The 12,190-nt window shown below is 63.4% G+C and overlaps 1 protein-coding gene across 1 annotated transcript; it reads left to right on the top strand.

Annotated features, from left to right (window-relative positions):
* Positions 1-1,148: 1,148 nt before the first annotated feature.
* TUFT1 (tuftelin 1) lies at positions 1,149-11,730 on the top strand (the record flags this gene model as incomplete). The annotated part of the gene is made up of 14 exons (XM_084276680.1): positions 1,149-1,172; positions 1,296-1,367; positions 1,861-1,935; positions 2,169-2,273; positions 2,597-2,683; positions 4,407-4,487; positions 5,629-5,700; positions 6,233-6,352; positions 7,692-7,820; positions 8,465-8,559; positions 9,193-9,298; positions 9,774-9,857; positions 10,489-10,589; positions 10,964-11,730. The coding sequence occupies 14 exons, from the start codon at positions 1,149-1,151 to the stop codon at positions 11,016-11,018; spliced, it is 1,206 nt and encodes a 401-aa protein (XP_084132806.1). The 3' UTR covers positions 11,019-11,730.
* Between the last annotated feature and the right edge of the window lie 460 nt (positions 11,731-12,190).

Raw genomic sequence — 12,190 nt, 5'->3', positions numbered from 1 at the left:
TGCCCCTGCCTTGGACTCCTGCCCCGGCCTCCTGCCCCTGCCCCGGCCTCCTGCCCCAGCCTCCTGCCCCTGTCTCGGCCTCCTCAGCACCATTTGCCACACTGAAAGCTCTGGTTTTCCCCTCTCAGCCGTGCGTCCTGTGCCTCCCCATCCCTCGGTGCCTCCCCGTCCCGACCCCGGACAGCACCAGCATTTGCATGGGTGTTTTCCTGGTTGTTTGACCAGGGTTTGGCAGCGCCGGTGCTGGTTGGGAGGCAGCAGCCGCTCTGGGCTTCCTGCTGCAGCCGGTTTGTGTCGGCTCCATGGGCTGATCCGATCCAGGAGTGGGTTTTTGGTGGGGGGGGTTTGCTGAGGCTGGACGCGCCCGTGTGCCGGCTGCGGGTAGTTCTGGCTGCGGGGATGGAGATGGGCTGGTGCTTGTTTCCTATCACAGCTGATCCCCCCCTGGGTCAGCAGCTTCCTTGGGCCTGATGGGCCGGGAATGGGGATGGGATGGGACAGGGATGGTGTATGTGTGATCCCAGCGCTTGTAAACAAAGCCGGGAGTGAGGGCACACGAAGGGCCCCGGGTGCCACCGGCCGCTCCCTGCTCCAACCCCCAGCTGTATCCCTGAGTCCCCTTGGCTTCGGGTGGCAGGAAGGTGATGGGTGACACCTTGGGTGTCACGGCGCTGCCGTACCACCCTTGGTGCTCCTCTCCTCTTCCCAGAACCGTGAGCTTTTATGCTCCTGGAAACGTTCCCTGGAGTTAAAGCTGCCGATGGGCACCTGGGTGAGCGATGGGCGCTGCCACTGAGAGCGACCAGAGCCCCAGAGAAGGTCTGGTGGGGAGCTCGGGGGACCCTCAGGGGGCTCCTCGCTGAGCTGGGTGTTGTGCGAGCCGCGTACACGGGTACTTTGGAAACAAACAGTCGGCTTGTCGAGACTTGGAGGGCAGGAGAGCGCCGGGAAGCGGGAGGCAGGAACACCTTGACGTCGGTCGGCCTTGGAGCGCAGGAGGCTGACGTGGCCGAGGTGTGGCGAGGGGCGGGCACCCGGCACTGCGCGGGCACCTACCCCGGCTCCGCGGCGCTACCGCCTGAGTCCCGCTGCCGTGGCCGTGGCGAGCTGAGCAGCTCCCGCCTACAGTGCCGCATTTGGGAAGGTCCATGAGCTGCCTGGGTGCCAGCGAGGTCTGTCTGGGATGGGATGGGGGTGGTGGTGCTGTGCCGTGGGTGCACGGTGCCGGCACCGAGCCGTGGGCGATGCCATGGGGTGTTTGGGGCGTCTGGGCGCTGCTTGAGGGGTGTTGACAGGTTCTGGGCACCTCCCGAACGCTTGGCACGGTGCTGGACGCGGCTGCAACGCCTCCTCGGCGGGCGGCACCGGTAGGACAGCGAGGAGCTGAGCTGGGCCGCCGGTCTCCTTGGGTGCTGCCAGGATGGCTCAGCTTGGCCGGGGCGGTGAAGAGCCGTGGGGGTGCAGGGCTGGGAGAGAGTGAATCTGGTGAGGTCCTGGTGCTTGAGCCAGCAGCGTCTGCTCTCGCCCTCCTCCAGGGCTGTACCCGGCGCCGCGCGTCGGCCCTGCCGTGCCGGGTGACGCCGCGGCTCCCCGCTGGCTCGCACGGTGATGAGCCTGGCGATTGCTGCTCCATTACCTCAGCCTTGGCTCCTCTGAGCCCCGAGGGGTTTGATAACCAGAGCCGTCGCGCGCTCACTGTTACCCCGACCCCGGCATTACCCCACAGCCAAACCCGAGGAGGGGGGATGGCAGCTCCTCACCCCCCCTGCCACGCTGCCGGCCCAGCTCCCGGCTGCTGCCAGCACTGGGTGTAAAACAACATCCCAGGAGCTGAGGAACTAAACCCAGCTCTTGTTCCAGGAGAGCGTGACGGTGCTGCGGCTGACGCTGCCGAATGACCTCCCGGGCGACATGCGGGAGCAGGCGAAGCAGAAGGTGAGTGTCCCCACTGCCCAGGTTGCCGGGGACGTGGTGAGCGTGTGAGGCCGTTTCGGGGGAGGATCCATCCCTTTGTGTGTCCTGGACTTGAAATTCCCCCCTCCTGGTTTGTTAAACACTCCGGTGGCGGCTCCTGAGGCCGTGCTTGGCGCTGCCTTCCTCGGCGAGAGCGGCGCGGGGCTCATTGGCTGGAGCTGGTCTGAGCACCCCGCTGCCGCTGTCGCCCGCAGCCAGTGGGAAAAGCCTTCGCCATGGTGGCCAACAGATCCAGCAATGGCCACTCCCTGGCCTCCGAGCGCATCAAGTCCAACGACGGCGACGAGGAGATCATCAAGGTACGGTCCCTGCGCGGCACAACCACCTGGAGTCATCAGGCTACGAAGGGTTTTGGCTGAAGCTCTGGCTGGTGTGGGCAGGGGGCTTGGTGCCGGCATAGTGGGTTCCCTGGTGCAGCCACAACCCCGGAGCAGGGGTGTGGGGTGTGGGGATGGGGTCACACAGGGGGAAAAGCAGCTTTGAAGAAGCAGCCAGGGAAGAACCCTGCGTGGTGAAGGGGAAGCGGGCGGGCACCGCGGCTCGGGGACGGCGGGATTCGGTGTGCCAGTCCCTACGGAGTTGGGGATGGTCTGACCGGCGGCTGCCGTCTCTCCCGGGGCAGGTTTACCTCAAGGCTCGGGCCGAGGGCAGCGTGAACCACGAGGAGCCCATCAGCCAGCTGAAGAGCGAAGTTCGTTACATTCAGGAGGTATTAACGAGGGGCTCTGGCTCACGCCGAGGGCCGGGGGGCTTGTGGCGAGGGCCGGGGGGCTTACGGCACAGGTTGGGGGGCTTACAGCAAGGATTGGGGGGCTTACAGCGCGGTTTGGGGGGCTTACAGCAAGGTTTGGGGTGCTCTGCTTCCCACCCAGGACATCCCCAGGCGGCGATGCCCGCGCCGGCTGTGGCACCCGAGCCCCGGCTGAGCCCCAACCGCTCCGTCAAACTGGCAGCGGAGCCGAACTCTCCAGTTTGTTGACTTGCCCGTACAGGGCAGCAGTCTAATCAAGCGCCATAAATTAATTCAGCCTGACTAATTGCTCTGCTCTATGGGCTGAATTTGAAGAGAATTGCGCGATGCCTTTCCCCCAAGGCTGTCCCCTGCCTGCCTGGGTGCGGCGCAGCCGGAGCCTCTCGTTAAAAGGCAGTTTCTTTGGAATGTCTCATCTCCCAGAGGAAGCTGGATGGTGAAGCTCCGGCGGGATTAACCCTTCCCTGCACTCCTTGGGGGGGGAGGATTTTTGGGAGAGCCGCTCGCCCGGTGAGGGAGCGGTTGGGTGCTTGTTCTGTGCTGGGCTGCTTGGCCTTAAAAAAAACCCCCCAAAACCCAACAAAACAAAGGAAAAACAAAGGGGAACAAGCAGAGAAGTGCCCAACAAAGTGAAATCTGGGGTGGCTCTCACTCAGGGGAGGGTGTACAGGGGGGTGCCAGCCCCACGGAGCAGCAAAGGGTAGATCAGGTAGATGCCCCCAGGTCTCTTACATTGTCCTCCTGGCTTCTCTGCCAAAAGGTGTGTTTAATCCCCCCCAAAAAAACAGCCAGGGTGTCAGAGGGCCTGGCAGCAGCTGAGGGGGTCACAGGCCGGGTCTGGAACAGCCCTAACCGCGCTGCACGGTTAATCCTGTGCCTGGAAACCAGGAGTAACTTAAACCAGTAACCTCACGGTGCTGGCACCAGTCTGTCCCAGTCCCGGAGAAGTGCCCTGCACTGGGTTGGAGTGTAAAACCCCCGCTCCCTATCCCAGGGATGTCTTGATCCAGCTGGATCCCAGTCACGGATCGCTGGGCTAAGGGCCCTGAGAGCCACAGGTCGTGCTCACACCTTGTCCCACAGCCCCATTGCTGCCCTGGCTGCAGCAAATCGCGCTGCCCCGGTCGCCTCGGGCACCCAAAACCCAGGGGTAGGGTCAGAGCTGTGCTGTTCATGCTCCAAGAAGCTTTGCTCTGAGGAGTGTGGGGCAGCACTGGGTGCAGAAGCCGGTAAATCATCCCCCAGCTCTGACTGATCCCGGTAGCCACAAGTCAAGACCGCGTTTGTCGGCGTCCGAGGGCTCTGGGGAGCAGCCAGGGGCTTCGTGAGGGGCTTCTGGAGGGGCTTCTGGGCACCTCTGAGGGGGACTCGAGGACTAAGCCCTGAAAACCCTCCAGACCGTTGGGGTTTTGTTTCCCTTTAACATTTTCTGACTGATTCCTTTCCCCTTCCCGCGCCAGTGCGGGACGGCGGCCTCAAGGGCTGTACCTCCCCCCTGAGAAGGGGTGATGCTCATGGGCAGGGCTGTGGCCAAACTGGGGAGGGGGTCAGGCTAGTAGAGGAGCCATCGGTCGCATCCCGGCGCGGGGCGTCGGAGCAGCCGCGGCGCCGGCGTCCGGCCTCTGCTTGGCAGAGCCGTGCTGCCCGTGCGGGCCGAGCTAAACTGAGTTGCCTTTGCCAGGCTAGAAGCTCTTTGAAGAAGCTGCGGGAGGACTTAAGTAGTAAACTTGAGAGCAGACAAGGAGATAAGCAGCACACACAGGTAACGGGAGCAGCGCTCGGGCGTTACGTGGCGGCTTCGGGCCGGACAGGGAGAGAAGGGGCCGTAAAGGCCGAGGCCGGCGCGGTTTGCAGGCCGAGCGCGGGACACGTAACGGGAGGCAGCGAGCAGAGCGTGTCCGGGTGCCTGAGGGCGCTGTCACTGTGTGTGTGTGTGTGTGGAGGACATAACAACCCCCCCTCGGTCTGGAGTGGCTGCGGTGCCCCGGAGCTGGCTGCCTGCACGCGACCGCGCTCGCTCGCGGCTGGGCCGGGCCGGGCCGGCCTTTCATCCCTGTCCGTCTGTCCTTTCATCCCTGTCCATTTGTCCTTACATCCCTGTCTGTCCATCCTTACATCCCTGTCCATCTGTCCTTACATCCCTGTCCGTCTGTCCTTTCATCCCTGTCCGTTTGTCCTTACATCCCTGTCTGTCCATCCTTACATCCCTGTCCATCTGTCCTTACATCCCTGTCCATCCGTCCTTTCATCCCTGTCCGTCTGTCCTTACATCCCTGTCCATTTGTCCTTACATCCTTGTCCATCCATACATCTCTGTCCGTCTGTCTTTACATCCCTGTCCATCTGTCCTTTCATCCCTGTCCGTTTGTCCTTACATCCCTGTCCATCTGTCCTTACATCCCTGTCTATCCGTCCTTTCATCCCTGTCTATCTGTCCTTACATCCTTGTCCATCCTTACATCCCTGTCTGTCTGTCCTTACATCCCTGTCCATCCGTCCTTACATCCCTGTCCGTCTGTCCTTTCATCCCTGTCCATTTGTCCTTACATCCTTGTCCATCCATACATCTCTGTCCGTCTGTCTTTACATCCCTGTCCATCTGTCCATACATCTCTGTCCGTCTGTCCTTTCATCCCTGTGTGTCCGTCCTTTCATCCCTGTCCATCCATCCATACATCTCTGTCCGTCTGTCCTTTCATCCCTGTGTGTCCGTCCTTTCATCCCTGTCCATCCATCCATACATCTCTGTCCGTCTGTCCTTACACCCCTGTCCGTCCATCCATACATCTCCGTCCATCCTTTCATCCCTGTCCATCTGTCCTTTCATCCGTGTCCGTCCATCCTTTCATCCCTGTCCGTCCGTCCTTTCATCCCTGTCCGTCTGTCCTTGGCTCTCCCCGCAGGTCGCGCTGGAGAAGCAGAACGGGAGCTGGCTGCATCCCGAGAGGCCGCGGGCTGATTCCTGGGAGGAGCAGGTACGGAGCTGGGGGTGGGAGGGGAAAGGGGGGGTTCAGCGCTACGGAACGAAATGCTGGGTTGAGTTTGGGACCTTCCCCCCAGCTGGTAACACCGAAGCCGCTCGGTGACCCCCCCCTGGTGTTCGTGCCATGAGCTCTGGTCCTTTTACCCTGGTCAGGAGCAGGAGAAGCTCGTGGTGGGCTCTGAAAGCTCTGCCAGGGTGAGGGGTGATGCAGGAGGGATAAGGGTCTGGGGTTTTGGGCTGGGGTGCCGTGGGTTTGGGTCACACTGCGGGGTTTCAGGTTGCCCAGGCGCGGATGGGGCTGGCACCCTGCGAGCAGAGCCTGGAAGGCACCCCCAGGATACCGTGTGCGTTATCTGGAGGGCTGGAAGCTGCCGCTGGAGCGTGGGAGGTGAGGACAGGGAGCGCCTTTCGGCTTCCTCAGAGCCGAGCTGGGATGTTACCGGGCTCTGTGCTGCCCACGTCGGGGCGGAGGGCTCCTCTGGTGCCTCCCGAATGCTCATCCTGTCCTGTCACCCTCTCCACAGGAGGAGGAGGATGGCTGCTCCGGGGAAGACGTGGAGAAGATCCGACAGACGGCCAGGAGGCTGTTCACCAGGCTGCAGGAGGCCGAGAGGCGCCATCAGTTGGAAAAGCAAAGCTTGGAGGTGCCTCCTCACCCTCGAATTTCGGCACCGCCGCGTCGGGCCAGGGCCTCCCCCACCACAGCCAGGCGCGAGGGGTGTTTGGTGGGGAGCAGGGACTGGGCCCGTGGTTCCCAGCTGTGCTGCAGCCACGCTGGCCAGCCCGGTGTCCCTCGGAGCCCGGTGTCCCTCAGAGCCCGGTGTCCCTCAGAGCCCGGTGTCCCTCAGACCCTGGTGTCCCTCAGAGCCCGGTGTCCCTCAGACCCTGGTGTCCCTCGAAGCCCAGTGTCCCTCAGAGCCCGGTGTCCCTCAGACCCCGGTGTCCCTCGGAGCCTGGTGTCCCTCAGACCCCGGTGTCCCTCGGAGCCCGGTGTCCCTCAGACCCCGGTGTCCCTCAGAGTCCGGTGTCCCTCAGACCCTGGTGTCCCTCGGACCCCGGTGTCCCTCAGACCCCAGCGTCCCTCAGACCCCGGCCTCTCCATCCCCAGGGCTGTTCACCGAGGGGTGAGGTGAAAGAGCCAGGGTCTCCTCAGCTTCTGGCCACCAAACGGTGCCGCCGAAGCTGCTGCCTTCGCTCTCCTCCCTTCCCCAGCCCTGGGGCTCCACAGGCCCCTCAGCTTTGTTTTCCAGTGACTGTTCATGTCCCGGATGGGCTGGGCCCGTCCATGTCACCCCGCAGCTCCGAGCGCCGGTGGCAGTGGTGACATCCCGGGTCGCATCCTGTCCCACAGACCAAACTGGTCCCGGCCAGCCTGGGGGGTTCCCTGCAGTGGGACAGGGAACAGCGTCCGCTGGGGAAGTGGGTTTGAGTGGTGACCGCTTCCTCCAGCACGGGATGGCGGTGGCACGCGCCCTGAGGACGTCTGTCCTTGCGCACCGTGCCCCGGGGGTGTTTTGGGGTCCTTGCTCAGCCCCCATGTTCAGCGGGGGCTTCTGAGCCTGGGGGTGGCATCGGTGTCTCGGCAGCTGCTGGACCCACCGGCACTACCCAGCCCTCAGTGCGCCGCGCTGCAGGGACCCCCTGGGGACACCCTGGTCCTCTCAGCTGGTGGTGGCAGGGGGCTGGATCCGAGGGGGCTCCCCAGGCAGCGCGGGGGCTGCGGGCGGGCGCCTGTGAGGAGCCGTCATCGCGGCGGCGTTTCAGCGCTCGCTCCTTTGAAGTGCTTTGAAGCCGGGGGAAGCTCTGTGAAGAAGCTCTTTCCCTCTGAAGCTCACCGGGCTGCTTGCCGAGACACCCCCACCGCCCTCAGCAGCACCTGCCCGCCGAGGCTCCCAGCGCCGGCGCGGCTTCCAAGCCCCGCTTGGCACAAGGGCTCCGGCGGCGCGAGGGCCGGGGGTGAAGGCGTCTCCGTCTCCTTCGCAGAGGACGGTCTCCCAGTACCAGGAGGAAGCGGCACAGGCGAGCTCGGCCCTGCGGAGAGCGGAGGAGAGCGTGGCAGAGAAGGAGGTGCGGGTGGATGAGCTCCAGAGACTCCTGGCTGGCATGGAGAAGGTACCGGCGCCGAATGTAGCTGGTGGGAATAGCTGGTCCCGCTGTGCCGGGAGGCGGGATGGGAACGCCCGGGAGCCATGAGTTTGGCAGCGCTCGGCGCAGCCCCCTTGGGCTGTGGGGCGACTTGAGAGGCTCAACCCGAACGTGTTGGGCAACGCCGGCTCCTGAGAAGGGCTGAGAACCCGGTGCTGCCGATTCCCACTCCTGGTCTGGGAGATCTGGTTGGTGTGCACAGACCCCTCTGGGTACCCCCAAAGGGCACACACAGCCTTGCCAGCCGCCCAGAACCTCTCCCAGGGGCACTAACACAGCCCCCAGCCCGGCTGCTTTGGCTTTGCCAGCCGTGGGCCGGTGCCTGTACGGTGAAAGCCGCAAACAGGGAGCGGGATGTGATCCAGGACGGCCTCCGGCAGCGGGGAAGGGGCCGGGCTGGCAGGAGCATGGGATGCCAGCCATGGCTGCGGCCGCCCGCGTCTGTCTGTCCTGCCTGTCTGTCTGCTCCTCTCTCACGTGTCGGCCCAACGCTGGTGCAAACCAGCGGGGAGGCCTCACCGGCGCTGCCGGGGGCTCCCTGGGGTGCCGGTGAGCTCAGGCCCAGGAGGAGCACGCGTGGGGCTGACTGGGCCGCTCTGGCTGTGCCGCAGGAGCACGGGAACCTGCTGCGGGAGATGAAAGCCGGCGAAGCGGAGCTGGCGAGGCTGAGAAGCGCCGAAGGTGACAAGCTCGCCCAACAAGACCGGTGAGGCCTGGCCCGCGGCGCGGCTGCCAACGCCGCCGGAGCCAGCCCACGCCGCTGGGGCTGGGGCTGTCAGCTCGCTGGGGCAGGACTGCACATTCCTGCGTAGGGCGTGCGCCCTCCCCGCCTTGCAAAACAGCAACCCTGCTCCCCGGAGCTGACTAATCCCCCAAACACCTCCTGCCCCTTGGCTTTGGCTCCCTCAGAGGGAGGGAAGAGAGATCCGGAGCTTTCCGGCTGCCCCCCCAAGACCTCTCAGCAGCTGCGCTGGGGATGGGGAGTTGAGGGGCAGGTCCTGGGGACCCTCCAGAGCAGCTGATTCTCCCCTGTCCTGTCAGCTTCCTTCCACCCAGCCGGTATCCTTACGCTCCAGGGGGTTAATTGGCGGCGGCTCGTTTCTGGAAGGCCTCGTTTGTGGCTCTTCCTGATGTTCCTGTGTCCCCACAGCCAGCCTGTGGTTGTCAGTCTTGGTGGCTCCTGCTCGAGGGGGTTTTGTCTCAGCCTCTCCTCAGTGGAGGGGGCCAGGCTGTCAAACGCCGCTCCGGGCATCCCTGGGTGGGTGTTCCCCATTGGAACCTGTCCCAATGGCTCCTCAAACTCCTGTCCTCTCTCTTTTTTTCCCCCCTGCTCTCCCAGGTCAGCCCAGCTGGAGAAGGAGGTGGCCATGCTGCGGGAGAAGATCCACCATCTGGACGACATGCTGAAGAGCCAGCAGCGCAAAGTCCGGCAGATGATCGAGCAGGTTGGAGGCTGCAGGGCTGGTGGAGGGAGTGGCACACTTAAAAAAGAGAAAACAGAACAAAATAAAGAGAAAAGAGGGGGGGAAGTAAAGCTCTGAAGCTGCCTTGGAGCGAGGAGTCGCTGGTTTGTGGGGCTGAGTCCCTACAAATCCCCTATGGCTCGGCCCGGGGTGCCAGCCCCAAGGGGAAGGTCTGAAAAGGAGCCAAAAAGGAGCCAAAAAACCCCAGTGCTGCACCCCCAGCTCGGCCTGGGGAAGAGCTACAGCACGGACAGGGTGAGCAGAGGCTCCTCCCAGGGCTTCACTGACAGGCTTCATTTGAGGGTTGGGGTTTGTTGCAGACCTTGGGTAACGTTGTGGGTGGGCTGTGTGTGAGCTGCCCCCCTTCCCAGATGTGTCCCCCCCACCTTCCCAGTTGTGTCCCCACCCCCCAGGACACAAGGGGGATTTTCAGCCACCGTCACCTCTTCTGTTGCAGCTCCAGAACTCCAAAACAGTGATCCAGGCCAAAGATGCCGTGATCCAGGAGCTCAAGGAGAAAGTCGCTTACTTGGAGGCTGAGGTACGTCTTACAGACCATCCTTAGGCCAGCAGTCCCTGCATGGGGCTGGATTTCACATCCAGCAGGAAAAAGCTGCCCAGTTAAGAGAGATTTATTTTCACCAGGGTGTCCCTTGGCAAGTAGCCGGTGTCCCCATTGCTCCCCACAGCTCCCCATCACTCCCCATTGCTCCCCGCAGCTCCCCATTGCTCCCCATCACTCCCCACAGCTCCCCATTGCTCCCGCAGCTCCCCATTGCTCCCCATCACTCCCCACAGCTCCCCATTGCTCCCTGCAGCTCCCTATCACTTCCCACAGCTCCCCATCACTCCCCATTGCTCCCTGCAGCTCCCCATTGCTCCCCATCGCTCCCCACAGCTCCCAAACGCTCCCCATTGCTCCCCATCACTCCCCATTGCTCCCCACAGCTCCCCATTGCTCCCCATCACTCCCCACGGCTCCCCATCACTCCTCATTGCTCCCTGCAGCTCCCCACAGCTCCCCATCGCTCCCCACAGCTCCCCATTGCTTCCCACAGCTCCCCATCACTCCCCATTGCTCCCTGCAGCTCCCCATTGCTCCCCACATCTCCCCATAGCTCCCCATCACTCCCTGCACCTCCCCATCCCTACCCTGGCTCCATCTCTTGCAGAACCTAGAGATGCACGACCGCATAGAGCACTTGATCGAGAAGCAAGTGAGTCGGGGCGGCCACAGCTCCCGAGCGCGCTCCAAGTCGGAGTACGTGAGCAGGTACGTGGGGACCCTGTGTGGCCGTGTGTGTCCCCCCTACAGCCCCGAGGTGATGGGGACAGCCTGCCTGCCTTTCCCAGAGCCCCAGTGTTATGGGGACAACCTGCCTGCCCGCTCAGCGGCTCCGTGGGAGCTGGAGATGCCGCTGGGCTCGGGATGCTCTTGCGGCCGTGGACTGCGTGGTTTTCGGTTTGGGGAGGTCTCCATTGCCATGTTGCTCCCTCCAAGGAGTACAGGGGTGCAGAGGGACATCCCGTGGGTGGCTCTGGGGGGGACCAGCACCACCCAGGGCTGGGCAGGACCCTCTGGCAGAGCTTTCTCCCTCACCCCCACCCTGCTCGCCCAGCTGAACGAAGCCCCTTCTTGTCTTGCAGCAAAAGACTGACGGGCCCCAAGCCGCTGCCTCTCATCCGAGTAGTGGAAACATGAGTTTCGGGGGCCGGGCCGAGCTGAAGACTCTCCCCTTGTTATCGTTGACTGGATTTCCCTGCTTGACTGCCATCCTCTGGCTGCTGTGCTCCCGGAGTGTCCCCGGAGCCGTGGGCCAAGGGCTGTGCCCTGGAGAAACCGTGGCAGCCGAGGACAGGCGTAGCCGGGGCGGCCCTGGCAGAGGAAGGAGGTTTGCAAAGCATCCACGTTGCTGTCCCCGTGGTCAGGCGGATGCTGGGTCGGGGGAGGCTGGGACCAGTCGGTCCCAGCATGTGGACACACCAGCAGCTCTCCGGCCGGAGCACCGGGCTCGCTTTCCCTGCTCAGCCCTGGGCTTGCCATCCCACAGAGGCAGCTCGCCGCCGCGCACTCGGGGTTGAACCTCTTTGTTTGGTGAAAAGCAAATTCAAAGAAACCCAAACCCCAAACCCCAGCCCCCTCTAGGCACAGGCTCAGTCTTCAGAAGAAAGAAACCCTCCTCAAACCAGACTCCTTCCGCCACCCAGCCCCGGGCGTTGCCCAGGTGGGAGCCTCCATCCCCGGCTCCCGCCTGGATCTGGCTGCTCCGGCCTTGGCTCCCGGGGCTGAGGATGAGCAGCCGCGCTCGGCACCTCGCCATGCTTTCCCCAAGAGCGTCGGGAACTCGTCCCCACCGCACGTGTAGTGTTACCCCCACCCCCCACCCCCCACCCAGAGGCTGTTTGGTTTGTTAACTTGTATTTATTTCAATAAATTATTGGTGTCTTCCACCGCTGCCGTGAGGGGCTGGGTGGGACCACGGGGAGCAGAGGGACAGAGCCAGGGCTGCCTGGGGGTTTGGGAGTGTGGTTATGGTGGCCAGAGGGACACGGCCCATGGGTATGGAAATGGCCGTGCGTGAGGGGAGTGGGTGATGCCAGGGGGTCGGTGGGAGGGCGGTGGGCTGTGTTGGTGCTGCTGTTTCTGCTTTGGGGCTTTTTGCCTTGATTTTTGGGTGTTGTGTTGCATCAAAACTAGTGTTCCTAGTAGGAACAGGGAGGTGGTTGTCCCCCTGTACTCAGCACTTGTGAGGCCGCATCTCGAGCACTGTGTTCAGTTTTGGGCCCCTCACTACAGGAAAGACATTGAGGCCCTGGAAGGCGTTCAGAGGAGGGGTACTGAGCTGGTGAGGGGTCTGGAACACAGGCCTTACG

Source organism: Gallinula chloropus (assembly GCF_964237585.1).
Source record: "Gallinula chloropus genome assembly, chromosome: 29".
In the NCBI taxonomy this organism is placed as follows: Eukaryota; Metazoa; Chordata; class Aves; order Gruiformes; family Rallidae; genus Gallinula; species Gallinula chloropus.
Note: the sequence above shows the minus strand (reverse complement) of the source record. Positions and strands in the feature narration are given on the sequence as shown.